The following is a 24,856-nucleotide window of genomic DNA, read 5'->3' on the forward strand; positions in this document are numbered from 1 at the left end:
CTCCGGGCAGGTCCAGGGAGTCAGACTTATACATTCGGAGCTGGCCTTCCAGGTTGTTATAAAAGTGTGCTTGTCAAGGTAGGAGACTAGAACATATTTTATTTCACATTTTGTTAGCTTGATTTATAACTTGCAAATATTTAGACATCTGGTACGTGAGCCTCCATCTGTACTCTCGCTCGGCCCCACAAATCCCTGCCACCTTCTGCCCACTCTCAGCACCAAGTGTTTACTGAGTGCCCCCTCTGCGCCAAGCCGGCAGGACTCCACAGAGGCAAGGACACCATCCTGCACCCAAACGTGACCATCCACATGGGAGCAAACTTCATACCCCAGGACAGAGCACGGGATCAGGGGTAAGGGCATAGGCCTGCTCTCTATGGCTCTGTCCCCAACCCCTAGTAAGGCTCCCTGCCCCTCTCTGGGCCTTAGTTTCCGCATTTAGACAAGAGGTCCCTCCAATTCCAAATAGCTTTGGGATACAGGCTGAGGCAGGGTAAGGAGGGACACAGAACCAGATCAGGGACCTGGAGGGGCATGAACTGGGGATGGGCAAACATCTCTTACCAGCTATTATGGTGTGGAATTGAGCCTCTGCACCAGCCAGGCACAGGCTGCAGCCCGTTCCATTTCATTCATTCATTCCACAAACTGTGCTACTGGGCAGGCTGTGCCAGGCACTGGGCGAGGGGCTGAATCTGCCGGATATGGGAGGATAGATAAAAGCGCACAGAAAAGCAAAACGCAAAGCAAGACTTGGTGGGTGAGCTAAGGAGAGACCTTCCCTGGGCTCTTCCATCCTCACAATCCCCTTGGTCTTCTGTCCATTTCTCGGACGAGGAAACGGAGGCCCAGAGAGGTAGGGGCGTTGGTCAAGACCCTGTTGCTTAGGGCGCGGCCAGATCTTGTGGCTAGCCAGAAGCGAGGTTTCGGATTCCCGCAGTCTCCGGCCACTGTCCTAAGATGCCCGAAGCTGGGGAGGCCGCGTCCAGCTCCCGGAAGGCTAGAGGGAGGTGAGCACCAGGGAGGGGCTGGGCCGGAGGACGCGCCGGCCGGGAGGCAGGGAGGGGCCTGGCGGGGGTCGGCCGGGCGGCACCGAACTCCCAGGTGCGCAGCGGGGGTGCGCAGCCCGGGGCCCCCGGAGCGCAAGCGGCCGGGTGCGCGCGAGTGACAGCCGCGCTCGGGTCGGTCCGCCACGGACGGGCCGGGGTCGGGCTTCGAGGCGCCGGCGGGGGGCGAGGCGGGGCGGCGAAGACGGTGCTGCAGTGCCCGCAGCGGCGGGCTGGGGGAGCTGTGCCCGCCTGTCCCCAAGGCCCGGGCGGGGACCAGGCAGCTGGGTCGCCGCGCCTCTAGCCCGGCCGGGTTAGGCGGCGCGCAGCCAGACGTGCCTGGAGCGGGATCGGGCCCTAAGTCCTCCCGGGCGCCGGACCCGAGAGGCCCCGGGAAAAGCCCAGTCCCGCGGGCCAGGGCGGCCGCTGCCGCCGCGCTCCGGCCCGCCCCCGGGGGGTGTCCCGGGCCGCTGGGCCCGCCCAGGTAACCCCATCCTCGGCCCGCCCCCGGCCCGCCCCCCCGGCCGCCCGCCCGCCCGCCTCCGCCGCCGCCGCCGCTGCATCCCGGCTCTGGGGCGGCGCTGACAGTCTGGTCCGCGCCGGGCAGCGGGCGCAGCAGCGGGCAGGGCTGCCGGCAGGCACGGAGGCAGAGCCCCGCCGCGCGCGCCCCGGCCCGCGCCCGGCGCCGCGCCCCAGCCCGCCCGCGGGGCGCCCACCTGCCGCCCCGACGGGAGGCCCCCCGCGGCCGCCGCCGCTGCCCGGAGCCGGGCGCCCGCGGCAGCACCATGAGCCCCCGCTCGTGCCTGCGTTCTCTGCGCCTCCTCGTCTTCGCCGTCTTCTCGGCCGCCGCGAGCAACTGGCTGTAAGTCGGGCCGGGACCCGGCTGGGCCGGGCGGGGGCCGGGCGGGGCAGGGTGGGGCAGGCCCCGGGGGCAGCGGCCGGTGCCAGGCGGCGCGGGGCAGCGAGCGCGGGGGCGCCCGGCAGGTGTCTCGGCCGCGGGACGCGAGGCTCGCTCGCTCTCTCCGCTGCCGCCGCCACTGCCCGGGCCTCCCTCTGGACACCCCTCCTGCCCGGGTCCGGCTCCCAGCCTGGAGGCTGCAGGGGTGGCGGCGGCGTCTGCACCCATAGGCGGCCTGGGGCGCCCGGGAGCGCAAGGGGTGCGAGCGCGGGGCGGCGGCTGGGGTGCGGTGCCGGGCGCGGGGCGCAGCCCAGGCAGGGCTGACAGGTCACCGAGGAAGCCCATGACGGGGGAGGACTCTGGGTCATAATAGCAGATTAATCCTGAGAAGTCCAGGAGCGAGTTCCCCGTGCGGAGCTGCGCCGCGCTGCGGGCTGGGTTGGAGGCGTGCAGGGACCTGTTTCTGCTTGGGGGGCGGGAGCCAGGGATAGAAGGAGGGAAGGGACCAGAACACGGGGCCTCCGAGAGCCCGAGGCTGGCGCTGGCTGGCCTTGGTTCTTCCTGGGGCAGGAAGAAACTCCATCCAGCCCTTAAGGAGGACAACAGCCCCTACCTCCCCGTGTCCCACCTAAGGAGGGAGGGGTGGTGACCACCGCTGACCTGTCTGTCTGTTTCTCCTTGACTGGGCCTGGGTCTGGGCACTCCCTGCAAAGGGACAGAAGGTTCGCTGGGGGCAATTCTAAAGGGATGAGCTTCAGCGAGTGGGTGAACAGTGAAGCAAGAGGACCCTGGACTCTTTCTTCGTTCCCCTCCCGTACCATTCCCCGGGCCCCAGGCTTAACCCTGGCCCCAATTCCTTCTGCCCAGAGCTCTGCCCCCATCCGCTGTGGGCAGCCAGTGGGGAGCCAAGCTCCAATATTGATCTGAAAAGCATGAGGTGAAAAGGGGGGTAGCTGACGGTGTAGCTGGGGTTTCCATGGAGACCGCGGGAGAGGAAAAAATTCTCTCTGCATCAAGACCGAAGAACAAATATCTCCCATGAAATTGCCCCGAGTGTCCAATGGCTGTTGCTATGAGGTCATTGCGGCCGGCCGGGGCCCTGCAGGCTGGAAGGAGTGTGTTCGTTGGGGTCAGAGCCACCCAGGGCTTGGGGGACGGAGGTGATGTGGAATTCTCCCAGCTGTTCCGAGAGCGAGCGACTCCAAGGCAGCCTGAAGTGGCTGTGGAGCTTTTGTTTTTCTTGGAGACTTAATTTGATTAACACTTCAGGGGCAGTGGCAAAGTGTACAGAAACCAGGGCACCGCCATCAGCCTCCTGCAGGCCATGCCTCTGAGTAGGGCCTGGGTGGCAAAGGCAAGGAGGGGTGCTGACTTGGACTTGGGGGAGTTTGGGGTCCCTGGAGCTGACTCTTGAAAGCATGGGTTCAGAGCTGGGGTCTCCAAAGTGAACGTAAGCATCGGGAAGAGAAAGAACTTGGTCTGACGCAGTCGGCGCCGCAGGCTACAGAAAGGCAGAGCAAGAAGAGGCAGGTCAAGGGTCTGACCCAGGCCTTCAAGCAAAAGGGTGACGTCCACAGTGGAAGGTCCTTCAAGAGCATCTAGTGTTTCACTCATTTTACAGATGAGGAAACTGAGGCCCCAGGTGCACCAAATCCCAGGCAGTGACATACCCCCTTCCCTGAAACCATCCCAACGTTGAGCCAGTGTGGCCCAGGTGTGTCACCACCCACCTTTAGCCACATCCAAGCCCGAAACCCCAGCCAGGGAGGCAGCCCCAGCTTTGGGTCACGCCAACCGTGGGGAATTCCAACAGCTCAGTTCTCCAGCCTGTGCCGTTGTGGGGTGGGGTGAGGAGGGGCAGCCTGGAGGGAGAGGAGAGGTTGGCAAACCTGTTCTCTGCAACAGGGATGGTTCAGGTTCCACGAAGCAGGTCTCCGGATGACCCAGCGCACTCCTGCTCCACCCTGGGCTTCATGCCAAGGGTCTCTCTGCTCAGTCCCAGGCAGGAGGAACAGGGACTTCCCAGGATCCCACCAAAACCCAGAGACGCTGTGACGGAGAAGAGGTCTCCGGGCACTTTCTAAGACTGGGTCAATTGCCTTGTATTGATCAACCTCCATCCCCGGGGCCAGGGATGGGGCCAGCTCTGGGGGAAATAGGTGTTACAGCCTGGCGTCCGAGGTCTAGGTAGAATGACAAGAGAAAAGCAAACCCACAGATGGGTGGGACGGTGTACCTGCTGCTGCTGCCGGAGGAAAGAATTAAGTGTGAGCTGGAGCAGTCACAGTGGTGGGGGACTCGGCCTGGAGGCTGCAGAATCATGACAATAGTGGGGATGATTATAATGGCTCCCACTGTACTATCTAAACCCTGACGACATCTGAATCCCACTTCACAGATGAGACGATCGGGGATCACAGAGGTAATGGCCCCAAGTAACCTAGCTGGTAAATGGCAGAAGCCCCTGAACCAAAAGCTGCCTCTCGAAGGAAAAGCTTTGGGCAGGCAGATGTCTGCCCAGGCACAGTGGCTGGCGCTGTCTTTTTAAATGTGAGCCACGCTGGAGGTCTGGCCCCAAGGGGCTAGCTGGCAGTGCTCTCAGAGGAGCAAGGCCTACGTGTCCACTCCCCTTCTGGTACCTGGAGTCAGGCTTCTGTCCAGGGCCGGTTGGCTGACCGGTTGCAAGAGCCGGTGCTGTCTGTTGTCTCAGAAGGGCGGGTGGCCCGGTGGGGAGGCCAGGTGTCCTGCTGGGTGCAGCTGTTGGGCAGCATGGAGCCTGGAGCTGGGAGGGCGCCGCAGCCTGAGGCCTGGGCAAGCCCAGAGAAGCTGGAAGCTGTTGATGAGACTTGTGTCTGGCACCCGGAGCGAGCTGACAGCTTGTGGCACCTCCCAGCACTGAGGGAGGGATGAATGGATGAACAGTCCGTCAGTGGAAGACCTGGACTCTGCCGCAGACTTGGGCTCAGAAATGTCTCTGAATGTCCCACCCCCCGGGCACTGGGGCTGTGCTGGGAGTTGGGAGACCAGAGTCTCAATCCCAGCTCTGCCTCACATGCTGGGTGGCCTTGCGGGGGCCTCGTCCGCCCTCTGGGCCACAGTCCTCAGCAGATTGCTCTGAACCCCAAATGGAAGCACTGGGAAGAGTTAGGGAACAGAGAAGCTAATGTTCATCGTTGTGGATTTCCTGAAGAAAGGCAGCCACACACTGTGCTGGGGCCCCAGCAGAGGCCCACTAGGCGAGCCCATGCCGCGCTCAAAGATAGTCCCGTGGAGTGGCTAAGAACTGGGTCTCTGGGACAGACAGCCCACAGTTCCAACCTAGGTCTGCCGCTAGACAGCTGAGTGACCTTGGACAGGTTTCTTAACTTCTCTGAGCCTCAAGTTCCTCATCTGTAAAATGGTACCCTCCCTTGGGGGGTTGTGAAGTAAGAGAGAGCCCATGCATGTAGCATGCTGAGTGCCAGGCACACTGGTGGAAATGGTAACCATGACTGCTGCTGGAAGCCAAGGGCGGCTGTCAGTGAGATGGGGGAGTCAGGTCCCTGTTTACAGGAAGGATGGAGAGAACGGGCCTTCGGGCTGCTGCTCCCCAGCACTGTTTACCCTGTGATCTTACACAGGTCACACAGGTAGGATCCTAGGCTGATGCCACCCTGCTCTTCAACCAGGGCCCCCACGAGAGCCTCACAGAGCCAGCGAGGCACAGCCTGGCTCATGGGCAAACCCTGCTGGCCAGGGGAGTTGTTCTGGGAGCATCTGTGCCTCCGGGGAAGGCATCGCGCTCTTCACTGGGTCTGACTCCCCACAAGTGTGCATCTCCGGGCCAAGCTCCCGTGTGCCTACTCGCCTAGCAGGGGTGTGCAAGGCCCTTGGCCATGGGCAGATTGAGGCCTGGAGTCTGGACACAACTCATTGGGCCAGATGTGGGCAGAGCCGGGCCAGGTGTACAGTGCCAGCTCCACAAGTAAAGGCGTGGCCTATCTCCCCTAGGAAGTGTCCCCCTAGTCCCCAGATAAAAAGGATCCCTCCCTCCCTTCTACATAGTAAAAACCAGTCCCCTCATAGCTCCTGCCATGGCTCTGGGCACTGAATCGCAGTCACTAACACACCTGCCACCTTGGGACTCCTCACATCACAGCATCGACATTTAGGGACTGTCCTGTGCACTATAGGATGTTTAGCAGCATCCCTGGTCTCTACCCACTAGATGACAGTAGCACCCCCCCCCAAGTGACAACCAAAAATGTCTCCAGACATTCCTAAATGTCCCCAAGGGGCAAAATCACCTGTGGTTGAGAATCGGCGGTTTACACAGCACTTCCACACCTTTGACCCTATTAGAACCACGTAACTTCTCCCCTCCCACTTTCAGAGGAACGAGTCTGTATTCTTTTCAGCCCCACTTCAGAGGCCCAGAGGCGCAGTGACTTCCCCAAGGACATTCTGCACATCAGAAGCAGGATTGGAACTTGACTCGCTCCCACGTGTCCAGATCTCGTGGCTTTTATCCCCGCCCATGAAACTGTTTCATACTATGTATAACTGTAGCCCAGTCGTGTGGCTTCTCACCTCCACAGGTTATAAACATCTGGAGGCCCAGGCTATGGCACAGACACCTCTCAGCCTCCTCGTGGGGCCTGGCACATGTCTGACATGTAGCAGGTCCTCTCTTGATATTTGATGGATGAAGAGGGAAGGGCTGGTTCATTCCAGAGGGTTTTAAGCTGCTGTCAAATGGTGCCCTATCTTCAAAGACCTGGAGTCGAAGGGAGGCTCCGCTCTACTGCCCTGAGTCTCAGGGGATGCTAAGATGTGCCAAAGGTGTCAGGACATGTGGCTGTCACCCAGCAGATGCGCTGCTCTGCCTCAGCTCCTGGCTTGGGCAGACCCCGCAGAGCCAGGCTGAGCGCCTTCTCCCCCTCTGCCTCCACTGCAGGGCCCCAGGACCAGGCTCTGCCCGAGGGGTTTGTTCAGGCGGCAGTCACGACCCAGCTGTCTGTTATGGGTTTGACTTTCTTCCCCAACCCTGGATTAGCAATTGAGCAACTCAGCAAGCATCTGACAAGACAGTGCTCCCCAAACCTGTTGAAACTTGCCCAACTTGGGCCCTGTGGGTGCATTTGGAAAGCTGAGCATTTGCACCAAGCCTCCTCTCCTTGCTCCTCCCTCTGGAAAGAAGGGCATGGCCTGAGCCAACCAGGCACAGAGTTAGCCAGGGAGCCGCTGAAGGGGGTGACGGCTGCCCGCCATCGGCCCCTCCAGTCACCCCCACTCCAAAGGAGCTTGCAAGAGCCGCCGCTTTCACTCGGCAAACTCAGCTGGGAGGTGGAGCTGTGACCCCATGGTTGCTGTCCAGATTTCCACAGGAGTTGCCAGGTTTTATCTCTGAGTCCTGAACTGCATCTTCTGTGATTCGGCCAAACCCGCGAGAAGGCTCGCTCCCTGCCGTGACCCCACCAGCTCCCCCTTTCCCCATCCAAACCCCTCCCCACCTCCTCCATCTCCTGGCAAACTTGAAACCAAACTATGTTTTACAAGTTCCCCAGCCAAGTCAGAACCCCCGCGGTGGAGGGGACCTGGTCCGAGAAGGCAGGGGGTGGGAGGTGGTGGAAGGGGGGACTCCCGTCCCAGCAGGGAAGGAACCTCCCAAGAGCTCGCAGCTCACGGGGGAGCTTTGGAGAGGCCCCTCAGAAGCAGCAGGAAATTGCTGATGAGACCAGAGGGGCCTTTTTCCTGCTGTGACTCTGAATGGTCCTTTCAGACCCTATTTCTCACTCTGTTCACACACAAGTCCTATCATCGCAGGATTGGGTCCCAGGAACGCTGCCCCAAGAGCTGGAGACAGCAGGGTATTCCTCTTGAGTCAGGGGTGCCCAGCTGTCCTGGCCCCCAGGCATCGAGGACTGACTCACAGACCTCACGGTTAGAGGGGCTCTCAGGGATGATCAGCTCAACCCCCTCCCTGTTCAATCATGTCAAACGCTGACTTGTCAAGACCTACTCCATCAGGCACTGTGAGAGGCACTTGGGGGTCACCCAGCATATTGGTGGTAGAGCCAGAACTCCATCCCAGGTCTGCTGACTGTCCTCTCAGAACTGCCCCTGCCACAGATGAAAGCAGACCTGCAGCTCCATACCCTGAGCCAGTCATTCTCTGCTGGAGGTGATGAGCAGGGGGAGCGAGGAAGGAACCAAGGTTTTCCCATCTGCCCTGCTGGGGTGCAGGTGCAGGTTTGGCCACAGGCTCTCCCAGGATTAGGCCTTCAGATGGGATCCACCAAGGCCGAGGAACTCACTGGAAACCCAGAGGTGCCAGAGCATGAGCCTCACTCAGGAAGCCAGCACTGGCCCTGGACAGCTCAGCTGGGTTCCCCTGTCCCTCCCGCTCCCCAGCCCGGGGCTCCCCCAGCTGAGCTGGGGATGACAGTACAACGGTTCAGTGGCTACCAGGACAAGGAAGGCACTGTGGGGACAAAGGCTGGGTGAGTCTCCTCAAGGGAGAAGCTCTCTGATGGCAAACTTGGGGGCAAGGCAAGATCAGGAAGTGCCCTAAATCCGACACCCACTCACCCCTCAACCACACCTGCCCCAGGGAGAGAAGGGAAATTCCTACCTCATGGCACAGCTCTGGGGCCCTCCAGGCTCAGGTCTGAGTGGCTAATTCCTGGCCCTGAGTCAGCGAGCAACTCTACTGGGAACAAATACTGGGAGATGGGAAGTGGGGGGGGGGGGGGGGCTCCCAAACAGGAAGTAGGGGACACAGAGCCCTCAGGAATGAAATGTGGGGAGCTGGGCACCAGGGCACTGGGCATAATAGAAACTAGGGAGCCAAGAGACAGAATATGGGGGTGCTGAGGTTTCTGAGGATGGGAGCAAAGGGAGATAGGGATCCCAGGAGCCAGGAGGGGAATAGTGCCCTAAGGTATAGGAGTCAGGGCTGAGGGGCCCAGAGGCCATCATTTTCCCCCAACTGAGAAAATGCGCTTGAGACGAAGTGAACTGGACCCACGCATTGAGAACTCTAGCGCTATGCTAAAGCTGGGGCAAAGGCAGAGTGGAGGCAACACCCACCACCCCACAACCACTGGGAGTGTCTCCAAGGCCAGCTGCTGCTCCCTAGCTTCCCCTCCAGGGGTGTCAGGCCAGTGGCAGCAACTCTTTCCCTGGCCCCCGAAGCTGCAGAGACCACAGGCCCAGACACAGTTCAGGCAGCCACAGAACGACTGAGACAGCTCCCTCCCCAGCACTCCTCCCTCCGGAAAGAAGCCCAGACACATCCGTTGTAGTTCAGAAACGACCTAGGGCTCCAGAAAGACTCAGTCAGTGGAAGAATGAAGCCCCTTTCCTCAAGTCATTGTCTTTTGATGCCAAACCATCATGCCCTCGGTACCCTGGGCCATCTTTGGAGCCTGACAGCCAGCCCAGGCTTAGGAGACAGAGTGACCTGTTTTCAAATCTTGACCATCCCTGACTGGGTGCATGGCCTTCAACATGCGCTTCTCTGAGCCTCACTTTCCTCCTCTGTAGAATGGAGGGGTGATGCCTGCCTGGGCAACCCTACATGGTTGCAATAAGGATATATTAAAACATGCAACTATTGCTGGAAAAGCACAAGTGACAGGGGACATAAGGTCCCTCCCTTCCAGTCATCTAGTCCCACAAATGGTTCCCAAGTCCCCTGGGCACACCTGAGCTTGTCCTGGACCCGGCCATCCCTGCTCTCCCCCACCCCAGGGTCCCCAGCTCCTGATCCAACAGCACCATCCCCCCTCCATCCCATCTCTTGTACTTCCAGTCCTTGGAGGGTCCACCTGATGGGCCACAATCACTGATGGGCCAGAAAAACATGCTCTAACTCTGCATGCTCCGTCTGGAGATTCCACCAAAAATCTGCACTTGAGATGGAGGCCGAGGTGATCCACTGTTCCCGATGGGAGTGGTCCACCCCTCAGTGTGCTCAGCTGAAAAAAGGGTTGGGAACCCAGGTCTAAGAGAGCTGACGGAGCCAAGCAAAAGAGAAACGAGCAGAACCGGTCTGGGGTCCAGCAGAGTCCAGCTTGGGGGTTCAGCTCAGGGGCATGAAGAGTCTTTGAGATGGCAGTGAAGATGATTCCCATGATGGTAAACGTCTCAATGTTGATAAGATACTAACATTGCCAACAGGGGAAGATGCCTACCATATGGCCATTTAATTCATTTAAGCCTCCTGAGTTGGGAACTATTAACCTCTCCATTCTTTAGATGAAGACACTGAGACTCAGAGATGCTCAGTAACTTCCCTCAGGGAACACAGGGATGGGATTCTGACTCAGTCTGTCTCCCTTGCCCAGTGCACCACACTGCCTGCCGTGCTGAGGGATGAGAGTCTCCGGACAGGGGCACCATGGGACAGAGGACAGCAGGATCCTAAGACCATGGGTACAGAAATGTTAAAAGGTCTGAAAACAATTAGGGGGCATGATAAGGATCTTGGGGAGCCAGCTGCCGCCCACCCCCATGGGAACACGGTCCTGGATGGGGTCTGGTCCCCCTCACGCTCCCCTGGCCGCCCGCATCTCCCAAGGCGGCTCACTCCTCAGCAGGCGCTCCGCTTCCTTCCGGCTCCTCCTCCCACCCGTTGGCCTCCTTCCTCCCTGGTGAGGAGGCTCTAAATGTGGCCCAGGCAGGCAGGGAGGCCAGAGGGAGGGGACAGAGAGGCCTGGGCTGGCGTCCCAGCCCCCACCTGGACACCCGCGGGGCCAGGACCCATGACACTGATCTGCTTGGCCTCCCAAACGCTCCAGCTATTTCCCGTCTCCTCTCCTCTTGACGCGCAGAGTAAGAACCGGGGAGGAGTCGGAGAGGTGCGGATTTTCCTCTAGGAATTTGTATATTTTTTTTAAAAAGCAAGCAAACCTGGAAAAGCTTGGGACAAGCCCAGCTAATTTTAGTTTCTAATGAAAACAGCAGGTGGCTGAGAGGATCTGATCTCCCTGGCAGGGCCAGGGCCCTCCAGCCTTGCGAGCTGCAGGCACGGGCCGGGCGTGGGGAGGGCCTCCTGGGAGGAGCCTGAGGGACCTGCAGCCCCTGGACAAGACCGGAGCACGAGCTGGCTGGCAGCGGCAGCAGGGCAGCCTGGGCTGGCAGGGTAACATGATCGATGGCACAGCGGTGGCTGGAGTCCTGGGTGGCCGGGGCAGCAGGTGGCAAATTGCGAAGCCTGTACTCAGCAGTGGCAGGAAGAAGCTTAAATTGGGGCAATGCAACAGAACGGGAAAAGCAGCAGGGATGGTTACGGCCCTCCACAGGCCAGCCCGGCCCAGCGGCGGCTGACACGGATCACACCCAGGTTCTCTGTCTCCCCCAGAAATGGCTGTGCAATCGACGCTGGAGCCCAGCCCAGCTCCAGGTCTGCAAGGGGAATGCGTGTCTCTGGGGGAAAGGTTGAGCCACCTTAGGGTGCGAGGAGGGGATTCCTGAGGCCCCCAGGATCAGTTGGGCCAACCCCCTCAGGGTCTCCAAGCCCTCAGCAGACTGAAAGGCAAAGGCAGCCCCATTCTCCCCCCTCACCCCCTGCTTCCCTACCTGAGCACTCTGCCAGGAGGTGAGCAGAGGCGACCCAGTCAGGACAGAGCCCCCCATTCACGCTGCAAGCATTTCAGCACACCTTCTACGTGCTGCTCCCTGTGCTGGGCACTGAGGAGGCCACAGGCTGGACGTGACGCCGAGGGTGGCATCAGCCTCCTGCAGCTGTCAAACAGAGCAGATCCACACCAGGGTACAGGGCAAAGAGAGTTCCCAGTCAGAGCGGGGTTTGCATTCTAACTTTGCCGCACGCTAGCTGTGTGACTTTGGGTGAGTTACTCCACCTCTCTAGGCCTCGGTTTGCTCATCTGTAAAATGAGGCTAGCACCCTAACTGGACACCAGACAAGCAAGTAGTGCAAGCAACAGCCTGTGAGGCCTAGTGTCCTAACTCCCTCCACCCCCCTCCCAGCTCCATTTCCAGCTCTGGCACCCAGCGCTTCCCAGGCAAGACCCTGGGACCTGGGGGAAGTGGAACGGGGGTGGAGCTCTGCCTCCTGTGGCATGGGAGAGGACAGCTGTTGGGCCAGATGAAGGCAGGGGCTGGGGGTGGTGGGCATTGGTGCCAGCGTAGGAGCAGGGACGCTCCTTAGTAGAAGAGGTTTCTCGGCTTCTTCCTGGAAGCTGTCCCAGTGACTCATGGGCATGGCAGCCCAGCAGCTCGCCCCTCAGTCCCTGCTGCTGTCGTTGCAGCCCGTCTCCCCTCGTGGAGTTCGGAGCCTGGGGGAGAGGGAGCGGGTGGCTCCTCGGGTGCATCTCATTCCTCCTGCAACGGCAGGGGCTCCGTCTATCAGCCCACCATGGGGCCAGGAGGCCTTTGAGGCTTAGACCCCCTCTGCAATCCCAGTTTGTAGAAGGAAGACCACCAACTCTGACAGCGGGAAAGGCCACACAGACCCACTAGTTTATTGAACCCAGGGAGACAGGCTCCAACAGGGGCAGGGACTTGCCCAAGGTCACACAGTGCGTTGGTGGCTCAGCCAGGCCTCCCCAGCCTGCTCCTCCTGCCCAGAGAACCCTTGCCCTTGAATACCTCCCCTCGTGAGAAGCCAGGAGCCAGCACAGCCTGACCTGGCCCTTGGCCGGCTGCAGAAGGAGCAGAGGCTGAGATGGGGACAAGCCAGCTCTGTTCCCCCATGTCACAGAGGGGATTGGGCCCCCTCCCCTTCTAAAGGAGGCCAGCCCTGGGTCTGAGCAGGGAAGGATCCAACTTGAAGCCCAGCTCCTTGTCCCCTCACCCGTGGCCTCCCAAGTGTGGACCTGGCCCATGGCCAGTAGCTGGGCTCTTGGCGCCCCCTGCAGGCCAAGAGCGCCAGGTGGGACTAGCTCCACAGGGGACCCCTTGCCTCATCGTCCGAGGCAGAGGGGCATGCAGGCAGGGTTGAGGAGCAAGGTTGGGCCCCTCCCCTTCCATATGCACCCTCTCCCTGCCCCTCAGCCATCTTCCTGCCGTTGTCTCACCTCTGAGAGGCTCAGGCTCCTGCCCAGACACTACCAGTCTCTGCGTCCCCTAGGCAGGACCTGGTAGAGACGTCAGGGAGGCCCCCGGGAGGCAAGCAATTGGGGGGGGATTGGGGTGCCTCAGCCAGAGACCCCCCACCTCCCACTCGCTCCTGCTGCCCTGGAAGGGAGAGATCCTGCGGTTAGGACACACCTACAATGTGCCCAGCTGAGACCAGGTGCAGCAGCCACATCAGATCACGCTAACTTCTCACAGTAGCCCTCTAGGATAGGAACCATTATCTCCATTTCTAGACGAAGAAAGCCAGACTCAGGCCCCACAGCCAGCGGCTGATGCAGCAGAGAAGAAGAGAGTGGGTCCCGGAATCAGATCTCCCTGGGACTTAGAAGGAAACATCACCAGTGGTTACTCAAGAGCTTCTCCTAAAGTGCTCTCCAGGCCAGCACAGCCTGGCTTCACAGCTGCTCCTGGAAATGGGTTAAAAGGCCAGATGCCCACCAAGACCCACCTGGAGCGAGGCCCAGCCACCTGCGCTTTCACCAAGCCCCACAAATGTTTCTGTGCACAGTCAGATTTGAGAACCATCACTCTGGTCCAACCCACAGGCCTGACTAATAGAATCCAGCTGCTGCTTGCACACCTCTGGGGATGGAGAGCTCAGCGACCACTAGGCAGCCCACCATCTGTACCTTGGCAGCATCCTTAGGTGGAACGAACCCAGCTCCTAGCAGCTTCCGCCCACTCGTGTCAATTCTAGTCTTTGAGCCGCATAAAAGGCGGCTCTTTGTCTCTACCAAAGGCTTTGAAGTCCAGCAAAGCCAGGTTCAAGTCCTGGCTCCACCTCTTACTGGCTGTGTGACCTTGTGCACAAGGCAAATTGCTTAACCTGTCTGTGCCTCAGTGTCCTCCTCTATAAAACAGGGGTTCGTTGGCTTGCTGAGAGGATAAATGCAATAATGTCAGTAAAGTACGTAGCCCAGTCCTGACTAAGTTCCATAACAGTCGGCTCTTCTTATCATCGTCATAAACATTTCCCATATTTAATTTTTTGTGTATTTTTCTATTTGGTCAATATTCATGCATTTACTCCTTCATTCAACAAACAGATGTGGAGTTCCTGCCCGTTGCCTCGGCCCCGTGTCGGGCCATCTTTCACACACAGCATCCCTTTTGCTCTGACAACAGGCCCCTGACTGAGTCGGGAGCAGTGGTGTCTTCCCCACCTTACAGATGGAGAAACTGTCCCAGAGAGCAGTGACCTTCCTCCTCCATCCTTCTTCGGACGAGAACCTTGTGCAGCTTCCCTTCTAGGATTCAGTGGCCTCTTCACCTCCCCCGTAGAAAGCACCCCCTCAGACCCAGTTTGCAGGCCAAGCCCCAGGGTGGGGGGGGTGCTGGTTCACTGTAGAGTCAGGAACAGCAGGACTCTGGCTCTCTTGTTCAGAGCTGCTGATCTGTGTGGCTGAGGCTGAGGGTAGAGCCAGGGTCTGAGTTCCCTCCTGGGAGGCAGTGGGAAGGCCCCTTTCCCTCTCTGTGCTCACCTGTAAAATGAGGGTCTGAACCAGACCCCCTGTCAGGGAATGTTGCTGAAGTTTGTGATTCTCTGCACTCTGCTGCTCCTCCAAGAACCTGGAAGGCAGCCCCGGCAGCCCTGCCCTGGGAGGTGAGCAGATGCATCTCCCTCTGAACAGGTGGGAAGGGAGGCAGGAGGAGAGGAGTCACCACTCAGCTCTCCTCCCACCATCGGGCTGCCACTTGTGTGCCTACTATGTGCACTTGGCCCTGGCCAGGGACACCGGGGGTGGGGGCAGCGGCTGAAGGACAGTGGTTGGAATACAAGTTGTGGGGTCATCTGGATCTGGGCTCCAATCCAGGTCTGTCCTCACAAGCCAGGTGACATTGAGCCGGTCATTTCACCCCTCTGAAACCTACCTGGCACTTAGTAGGTGCTCAGTTAATGCACGCCTCCTTCCGGTGAAGACCACTTCTTCCTCACAGGGCCTTTCTCCGGCTCTGTTCCCACCTCAGCGAGCAATTCTTGTCTTGCCCCGGACCCCCTTGCCTCCTGGCCCAGAGCTCAAAGTGCCCACCCTTAGACGGGGCCGAGGCTTCCCAGGTCCCTCAACCTGCCACGGAGGAGGACAGGCAAGAGGAAGGGTTTACAGGCTTTGAAGCTCGGCTCTGGCACTTGTTATCTGTGTGGCCTTGGGCACATCATCTTCTTAGCCTTCATTTTGGGATCCATAAAATGGGCATGATAATTGTCACTTCATAGATTTGGGGTGAGGATGCAACAGGATGAAGTGTGCGCCACTGTGCACGGCGCACGGTAGGTGTCCATGAGCTGTGGTGCTCTCTCCCATCCTCCGCTGAAATGGGTTCATTAAAGCTCCTTCTCCCCACGTGTGTCTGCTCCCAGAGCACCTTGACATCAATTACCTCATCTAGACTGTGATCCTCGCTATAACCCTATGAGGTGAGCCAGAATTGGTGCCCCATTTTCAGGCTGAAAGAACTCCAGGGGCTGAGGGGAGAGCCTGGCACACTTTGTTTTTGAAGTCCCCGGCCCCCACCACTCCCTGTGTACTGACCATCCTTGTCCCCAGCCCTTCACTGCCTTCACTGTCCCACCCACAAGGGCTGCAGCACTGATGCTGGTTTCCATCTGGTGGCCCTGGGATGCGGCTGGCAGTGAGGATCTTGACCTTATAGGTGGGCTTAGGTCACTGGGGTCCCTGCCTGGCAGTGGGGAAAGAGAGACGCCAGGACAGACAGTGGCTCCAGCCTCCTAGCTCAAGGGCATCCTCGACATGAAGGGGTTGAGTCAGGGGCCAGGTCTGGGGTAACATTAAGGCACAGACACTAGTGCAGGGGCCACCCAGGGCAGGGAGGGATCCCATGGGGCCTCTGTCAGCTTCTCTCCCAGGGTGCTGTCTGCTTCAGCAGACTCGAGGCGGAGGCCTTCTTGTGCAAGACAGCACTCCCCTCTCCAGCCCCAAGAGCCGGGCAACAGTGCCTGTCACTGGATCCAGAGAAGTTGACCACCAGGACCCCTCTCAGGGACAAGTCAGTTCTCAGAGACCTGGGCTGGGCACGGGCTCGTTCTGGGAGTGGAAAGAGGAGGGAAGGGGCCCTGCACTCCATCCCACCCCCACCATCCTCTCCCTAGGTACCTGGCCAAGCTGTCATCGGTGGGGAGCATCTCCGAGGAGGAGACCTGCGAGAAGCTCAAGGGTCTGATTCAGAGGCAGGTGCAGATGTGCAAGCGGAACCTGGAGGTGATGGACTCGGTGCGCCGCGGCGCCCAGCTGGCCATCGAGGAGTGCCAGTACCAGTTCCGGAACCGGCGCTGGAACTGCTCCACGCTCGACTCCCTGCCCGTCTTCGGCAAGGTGGTGACGCAAGGTGAGGGAGGGGCTCGTGGGGGGCGCTGGGGGAGTCAGCGGTGCTGGGGTGTGGGCCCCGGGCCAGGGGATCCCGGGCAAGACCACATTTCCTCGGGTGGGGAATGCTTGTGAGTGGCCGGACAAATTATTCTGTCATTTATCAAGTGAAAACAGCACTCTGCTCAGGCGAGGGCATAAAGAATGCAGGGAGAGGGGCAGGATCCAGGCGGGCCGAGTCTGAGGTGGGAGGGCCAGCAAAGGGGATGCTGTTCTTTGTGCTGAGCAGCACTCAACAGTGTGCAGTGTTTCCACACTGGAGCTCCCACCCCCATTTTACAGAGGAAGAAACTGAGGCGCAGGCAGAGAAAAGGATGGAGTGGCCAGGGCTCCTCAGAGGGTGGACAGCAGAATCAGAGTTCAGGCTGGGACTGCAGACCCCCAGCCCCATGCTGTTTCCACCTTAGCACTGGGCCTCCTGTATGCAAGCTAAGCCGTCTCACCTGTCTGCACCTTTGACGAACCACATTGCGAGGGTCACCATGCCCACCCAGCCTGAGACACAGGGAGGCACAGCGCCAGCTCCTCCCCTCCCGGGCTCCCAGTCCAGTTGACAGCCACCACTCAGGAGGGGTAGTGGCTTACACACCAATAGCACTAACTAGGGACCAGGCACTTTTTCGAGTGTTTTAAGTAATATTAACTCATCTGGCCCTTTGAGATAGGCCTCCACATTGCAAATGAAGAAACTGAGGCACGCAGAGAGGTTAAGTAACTTGCCCAAGGTCACAGAACTAGAAGGTGGCAGAGCCAGAACTTGAACCCATGCAATCCAGCTCCAGGGTCTTGCTCTTGCCCACCATGAGAAAGTACTGTGATGGAGGGGTCATGGGGGCCTTGGGTGCACAAGGGTGGACTCCTCCTCTGGCCAGGCTGGGTGCTCAGAGAAAGCTTTCCCGAGTAGGTAGGCCCACAGCTGGGACCAGAAATATGAGAGGGCATTAAGCCAGAGGAAGGTGGGCCAAGGCCTAGAGAACGTTCCATGCAACTGGAAGGCTCCTTGAGAGGTCACTGGGTCAAGCCGCTGCCCTCGAGGAAGTGCTCTGAACCAGCTGCCCTCTTTCTACTTCCTGAGCATGAAACTGACACTCCCGAGCCACCGGCAGCCGACAGGGCCCTTTGACTTGCTCAGGCAGCAGGAAGGCATTGCCTGGGCCAACCTTTGTCTTGGCACTTGTGGTCCTGGACGGCTACGGCTGCTCGGCTGTGGCAAACCGTTTGGATGTTGTTGGAAACCAACTGTGATAGAAATTTGGAAGCCATTCTCCTGGGAGTTGGCAGAGGCCAAAAAGGCAGGATCATGCTTGGCATTACTGAACATCGCTGCTCCGGAGAAGAAGCAGAGACCCAGTGAGCAGCCTGGGAGCGGAGGCATTCCAGGGACAATAGTGCCAATGCCCAGGGCCCAGGGATGCCTGGTTTGGTGAGGCCCGGATGCTAGGCTCCAGCAACAGACCCTGAGCACAGGAAGCCCCTTGCACACAGTAGGTGTGCGGCGTCTTAGAGGGACTGGTGGATAGGTCAGCAGGGTTTCACGCGCCAGGCCCTTCCCACCCCCATGCCTTTGCACTTGCTTGTTCCTCTGCCCCAAATACCCACCCTCTTTCTCCCCCAGCTCAGCAGCTCCCTCCTCCACAGTTTCCCAGCCCCGTAAGCAGGTGGTTGCTTTGTCCTCTGGGCTCCGAAGCTGTTTGTTCATGCTGGGGGGTTGTCCCCTTTTTTGGTAATTTTTGGTTCTGATATAATTTCAGACTCACAGAAAGGTTGCAAAAATGCTACAATGAATTCCCGTATACTCTTTTCATCTCTAGGTGATGGGTTTATTCAGTTGGCTACTTTTGCTTTCTTCTTTTTTTTTACTGAGGTATAATTGACATACAACATTATAGTAGTGTCAGGTGTACAACATAATGATTCTATATTTGTATATATTATGAAATGGTCACCACAACAAGTCTACTTAACATCCATCACCACACAGAGTACAAAATTTTTTTCTTGTGATGAGCACGTTTAAGATCTACTCTCTTAGCAACTTTCAAATATGCCATATGGTATTATTAACTATAGTCACCATGCTGTACGTTACATCCTCATGCTTTATTTATTTTGTAACTGGAAGTTTGTACCTTTTGACCCTCTTCAGCCATTTCGCCTATCCCCCCACCCCCATCTCTGGCAACCACCAGTCTGTTCTCTATATCTATGGGCTTGGTTTTTCCTATGAGGAATTCCCATATACTCTTTAGCTGGACTCACCAAGTGTTTACATTTTAACCCATTTGCCTTATCAATTTCTCTCTCTCCCTTTCTCTCTCTCTCTCCCCTTAATACACACGCACGCACTTTGTCTAAACCATTTGTGTTCACAGCTTTTATTACACCTTCTAGACTGAATTGTGATATCTCTCTCCACCACTCCACTCCCCCATCCCTAAGACTTGAACTCTTCCGAGGCAAGGATGGTGTCTCATTTACCTGTCTCCCAGCATGTGCAGAGTCTCACTTGGAGGAGACAATCAGTGGATGTCATCCTATGACAGAAAGCAAGTCAGGGAAAGGACTCAAAGGGGCAAAGAAGGTCAGGCATGGGTCAGTGCTGGCCTTAAGCCAGTGAGGGACCCCGTTGAGAAGTGCCTTCCTCACCTGTGTTTGCGGCCGGAACCAAGGAGGGGGCCAGCCCTGGCTCAGCAAGTTCTGGGAGATGCTGAGAATCCTACCAGGCTTGGCTGGAACCTGCTCCGGACTACAGTCTGAGTGGCCTGGTCAAGCGTCCAGTCCCCTTGGAGCTGGGTCAAGATACGCTCACACCAAGCCAGCCACACCGGGCAGATGTCAATCGTGTTTGGAGGAGGAATCTGAGCTCTTCCCTTCCTTCCATCTCCTCGCTTTTCTATTTTTCGTTTTCCTCTTGGAAAAGTCTTAGTTTGTCTCCACTGAACAAGAGAAGAGCCTTGTCCATCCCAAGGCCTGAGGGCACAGCGCTGCTCTCTGAACGCCCGGGGTTGATGAGGCAGCTGGACCAAGAGCATGGGCAAGCACGACCTTGGGCGAGTGACCTCCCCCGCTGAGCTGCAGCGTCCTCACCGATCAATGAGACCAGCACATGTGCTTACCTCACACGGTCATGGAGGTTCAGTGACGTGATGCATGGCAGCACTTAGACCTGAGAAGAGCCGTCTGTCATCAGCAGGTGCTGTCGTTTTTGGTGGCAGCAGCAGCAGCTGGTCCAGGCAGGCCTCTCTCGCAGCCCCCAGCTTTCGGGGTTAGGGGGCTTGGCCAGTGCCAATTCATGAGCTGCCTGGCTGGGGTCACGACCTCAGACATGGAAAGGTTGTAGCTAACAGCTCCTCCCCAGGAGCCAGGCCATACTTGGAGAAGAGAATGAGACCCCATTTATTGAGGACATCCTGTGTGCTGTCTTGCTTCAGGTCACCCTCACGACAATTCTGTGTGCGTAGTATTGTTCCCATTTTACAGATAAGAAAGGAGACTCAGCAAGCAGAGGGTGGTGACACCCTCAGATCCAGGACCTGCCAACTCCTGCCTGTGAGATCTTGAGCAAGGTCCTTCCCCTCTCCTAGCCTCAGCTTCTTCCTCCCTATAAAGTGGGGACCATCCCAGGACCAGCCTCCTGGGATTCCCATGAGGATTCAGAGAGACGCAGCTCTGAAGGGCTGATTCCCACAGAGACCCCCAGGGAGGGGGCAGCTCTCTTCCTGCCAGCATTGCCCGACGTCTCATAGCCTCCACCCCCAAGCAGTGGAGGCCACCCTGCTCCTTGGCCTACTGAGGACAGGGAAATAATGGTGACTGCTGAGGACGATATGTAAGTTAGGGCCAAACTGCGTGCTGTAGGCTTAAATTTGGTCAAATTGGCATCTGGGGCAGTGTCTGTGCGTTAGTCCCTACTGGATCCCAATGCAGAGCAGAGCCTGCACCTGGGGGTTAACTGGTAAATACCTGCTGAATGACAGGAAAGGGTCTGAGGGTGGGAGGGAGAGGCCGTAGAGCCTGGCGAAGGTTCAAGGTCACAGGGAGCAGGTCATGCTGGCTCTGAGTGGGCCAGCCTGAGCAGGATGGGAGGCCAGAGCGGCAACCCCGACTCCTCTTCTCCTGCTCCCTTCTTCTGTAGACAGCACGGGGTCGCCTCTGCCTCTTCACATCCGCCTCTGTGACCCTGTCCCGAGAGGGGACTTCCTGAACCCCGAGGCCCATTTGGGCTCTGGCTGCCATGGCTGGGAGGCAGTGTGGTGTACTGGCCGTAGCAAAGCGGAGACTGACCCCAGGCCTGTCCTTCCACTCCCCCGTGTCTAACGTCTAGGACGCCTCACTGACCATAACATCAGGCTGGATTGAAGAAGTGAGTGCTTCTCAGTCCTGGGCTGTGGCTCACTAAAACCTGTGTTCTCCCCTTTGTCCTCAATGTCGGCATCATGTTGGACCCAGGGAGGGAGAGACCGGGCCTTCCTTCGGGGCAACCTCTCAGGCCAGTCTTTTGGTGCCATCAGATAAGTTACAGGAAGTCTGGGAGGGGGCACCCCAGAGGCGCTCTGCCAGTGGGAGTTCCTTGAGGAAACATTTTCCTCGGTGTCCCTCGTGTGCAGCATAGGGCCTCGCTCACAGCAGGCGATCAATAAATGTTTGGAGAGGGAGCAGCAAGGGAGGAGTCCTCTGCCCTAAGGAAGCTTTAGCCCAATGACAAGACGTAGTCAACTGACAGACCCTCAGAGTGTCAGTGCCCCACCAACATTTGCCAGAAAATGAATCAAATGGCATTAATCAGCCGACTGTAGTACAACGGCCACTGTGTCTCGAGCGCCTGCTGTGTGCCAGCGGCTGCACGCAGGACTTCCTGTATTTTACCCCTTAGATTGTCATAACCACCTGATGAGGTCAGTACCATGATCAGCCCCATTCTCTGGACAAGAGAACTGAAATCACACCTCTAGGAAGTGGTGGAGCAGGGACTGGATCTCAGGCCTGCCCGGCTGAGTGGCCAGGCTCTTCCCCAATACCCACCCCTGGCTCCAAGTAGCTGTGAAGCGTCTGCTCCGTGCCCAGTGCTCCTGTTCCATGCTACCTAGGGGGCAGAGGAGAAGGATGAGGGACAGCCGGGCCCCAGGAGGTTCCAGTCTGGCTGCAGAGGCCAGACAAACACACAAAACACTTAGAAGATAAAATGGTTTTCGGCTCGATTCTGACTGCTTGTGGCAGGTAGGCCAGCGAGAACGCCGCAGTCCCGGAGGTCCGTGAGGGTGGGAGGGAGACACGGGAGAAGTGCTAGGGTCTGCCTGCCAGGCAGCATTGCTATCCCCATGTGAGAGCTGGGAAAATGAGGCCCAGAGAGGAAGGTCCCACCACTGCTACAAGTCTTACAGCTGTGTCCAGCTCCAGAGCCGTTACTCTTTCCCTGTCCTACATTGTCTCTTAAATCCAAAGAGGCTTCCCAGAGGTGGTTTCAAGAAAAGGTGAGATTTTGCAGATAAGAGAGCAAAGGAAACTGGAAAGGCCAGCTAGGGGCAGGGATGGGAGAGGACGGGGGACAATGTCTTTCTCAGAGACCAGAGCCTGTCTTGCCCCCCCACCAGGACTCCCGCTGGGCCTGCCTTGAAAACATGGGAGTTCTGCTCAGAACAGCACTTTCCTCAGGACACCCGCCTGGTTCCCAGGGGATCACCACGCCATGGCTTCCCTTCCAGCCCAACTCAGCCTCAGCTGATGCCCCTCCAAACACTCCTTCCTGCTCAAACATCCTTCCTTCCAACATCGGGAGAGACATTGTATGAGATGGGCTAAGAAGAGCACAGGCCTGGAGTCAGACAGGCCTTGATTCCAATGTCTACGTGGCCACTGACTGGCTGAGGGACCCTAGATGAGCCCCTGAGCCTCACTTTTTCAAACTCCATAGAGCAGAGCTGGAGAGAGCTGGTTGCTAAGGTGGTCATGAGCCTTAGATGACATATGGAAAGGCCCTGGCACATAGTAGGCCCTCTGGATGCACAGGACAACTCTGGATTCCCAGCCCCAGGCAGCCTTAGCATTTTGGAAAAGATGGCAGTGAGGCGGGACCCAGAGGACACGCAGGATTTAGACCAGTGGAGCCAGGGAAGGAGGCACTATGGGAAGAAGAAAGAGCAGGAAGAAAGGAGTTGGATGTGGGATGGAGCAAATGGCTTTATAGAAAAGGCAGAAGGTTGTAGGGCAGCTGCTGGCATCTGAACAAGCTCTGCCTTACCTGGCCCAGCTCTGCTGTCCCAGGAGGACGAAGCCAGGACAGTCTTCCCCCTGCAGCTGGAGTAGGCAACCCCCCTGACCTGGGAGCAGTTATCTACCACGTCGCTGGGGAACTCCCCTCTGCTACACTTGCAGGTGCACCACTACCCTTTTTCTATGTCCCACAGTCTCCGCCAGATGCCCAGCGAGCAAGGCTTCAGCCTGGGCCCCCAGGCAAAGAGGAAGAGCCAGGAGGAGCCACAGCACTGGAGTCGAAGTGCTGGGACCCAGAGCCAGTTAGAAAAGGCTGGAGAAATCACTGCCATTGGTTTTAGGGACATGGTGGCTTGGCCACATTCGCCAGGCCTTCTGGGGCCTCATGTGCTGGGCACAGGCCAACTGCCCACCATTCCCCAGTGAAGAACCCTTTGCAGAACTGGACTTGTCCTACCACATGTGAGATTTAGGACGCCCTTCTTGGCTTCACACCTGGGACGGGGGGAAGAGATGGACTATGTGTGTATCCTGGAGGCTCTGGGCTCCGTGAGGCAGGATAACGTCAAGGTTGGAAGCTCTGGAGCCAGGCTGTCTGAGGTCAAGTTCCGGTTCTACCACTTGCTGGCTGGGTATTACTGGTCGAGTTGCCTCACCACTGAGTGCCTCAGTTTCCTCATCTGTAAAATAAGGGTTAGAAGTCTCCACTCCATAGGGTTGTTGTGAGGAGTATATATATTATATAAAGTCCTTGGACAGTGCGCAACACAAAGTAAGCGTGCTATAAGCTTTAGTTCTTGTTCCTATTATCTTTCTTTCAGCGTCTCTTCCTTCAGGCCCACTCCCAAGCTGAGAAAACCATAGCGTCCTTGTCCCCCAGGCCAGGGCAAGGGGCCCCTGGGGTCCTGGCAGATGGACATTGGTTTGCGGATGAGGCAGAGGTCTCCCTGAGCAAGCTCACAGGGACCTCTGCACCCTAGGGCCACTAGCACTCAGGGAGGAGGGGAGCCCAGAGCTTGGGGTGGGCCAGGCACAGCCTGAGAGCCCAGAGAGGCAGAGGAAGCACGCTGCCAGGCCAAGAGCTGGGGCTGCCCCACCGGTCCCATCCGCCCTATCTCCTGCTTTCCCTTCCCCCTTGGTCTTTGGGGCAACGATTTGTGCTGGTTCAGGCCTGGAAATACCAGAAATACCAGAAACTAAAGTCGTCTCTCTTTGGGCGGCCACAGCACAAAACCAACCAACATGATCCTGCTATTAACCTCGATTAACTTGTAGAGGATTCCATCTCAGGCCCCCGTGGCTCCAGCCAAGCCCCCTGATGCTGGCCCCAAATGGCCAGGCCAGGGCAGAGGGTGGGCCGTGGAGAGTGGGTGGTGGGCAGTATCCTCAGGTCAAGGGCCGAACCAAGAACAGGGCGTCCTGAGCCATCAGGCCTGAGCTGCCCCCCGCCCCAGCGCTCAGCCTCTACTGCCTGTCCACAGACACGGGCACAGAGGAGGTGATTGTCTCCATCTGACCACGGTGACTGCTCCCCAGGGCGGCCGAGAGCACAGGCCTGGGTGTCACAGAGGTAATTGCCAACCACGGGGCCAAAGCCTGCCCCCTCCACTCCTGCGGACACAGACACTCCAGCAAGAGACAGAAGGACAGTCACGGGCACACAGAGGCCCTCACAGGGCCCAGGAGAGGAGCAGGGCCTGTCTGGTCACACAGCCAGCCAGCCACGCCCACATGCACTACACACACACACACAGGCACACACACAAACACACTCCCTCCCACCACCCACATCCCCAGAAAGAGGCTCACAGCAGCTACACCCCCTGAGGCACAGTTCCTAGGAGGATAAAAACACCCATTCAGGCAAGGGACGAGGGCAGGCACCAAAATAGAACCACTGAGCAGTCATGGGGCGGAAGGGAAAGAACAGGCGGCAGAGATGGACAGACCTGTGCTTGAGCCCTGGTTCTGTCACTTCCTGGCTGGGTGGCTGGGACCAGATCCCCTCCCCTGCCCAAACCTGCGCTGCGCTCTGTGAAATGGGCACAGATGGCGCTCACAGCCACAGGTAGCACGCCTCATCGGCAGCGGTGGTCAACAGTGGGGGCCGATGTTATTACGATTTACTCTTTTTAAAGGTTTAGGAAGCAAGACGGTCTCAGGAATGGGCCGTGCCTCAGCAGGAAGGGTTGGGGCAGGACCACAGGGCGGAGGGACCCCTCAGGGCCCGG

General features: G+C 58.2%; 1 protein-coding gene across 2 annotated transcripts in view; it reads left to right on the top strand.

Annotated features, from left to right (window-relative positions):
• The first annotated feature begins 1,694 nt into the window (after positions 1-1,694).
• WNT4 (Wnt family member 4) overlaps positions 1,695-24,856 on the top strand; it is a 49,816-nt gene continuing 26,654 nt past the window's right edge. For both annotated transcript variants that reach the window (XM_044769956.2, XM_044769957.2), the window contains exons 1-2: positions 1,695-1,911; positions 16,142-16,377. In XM_044769956.2, the coding sequence (XP_044625891.1) occupies positions 1,835-1,911; positions 16,142-16,377 (313 nt within the window). In that variant the 5' untranslated portion in view covers positions 1,695-1,834. The remainder of the gene's footprint in view (positions 1,912-16,141; positions 16,378-24,856) is intronic.

Source organism: Equus asinus, chromosome 5 (genome assembly GCF_041296235.1).
Source record: "Equus asinus isolate D_3611 breed Donkey chromosome 5, EquAss-T2T_v2, whole genome shotgun sequence".
Classification (NCBI taxonomy): Eukaryota; Metazoa; Chordata; class Mammalia; order Perissodactyla; family Equidae; genus Equus; species Equus asinus.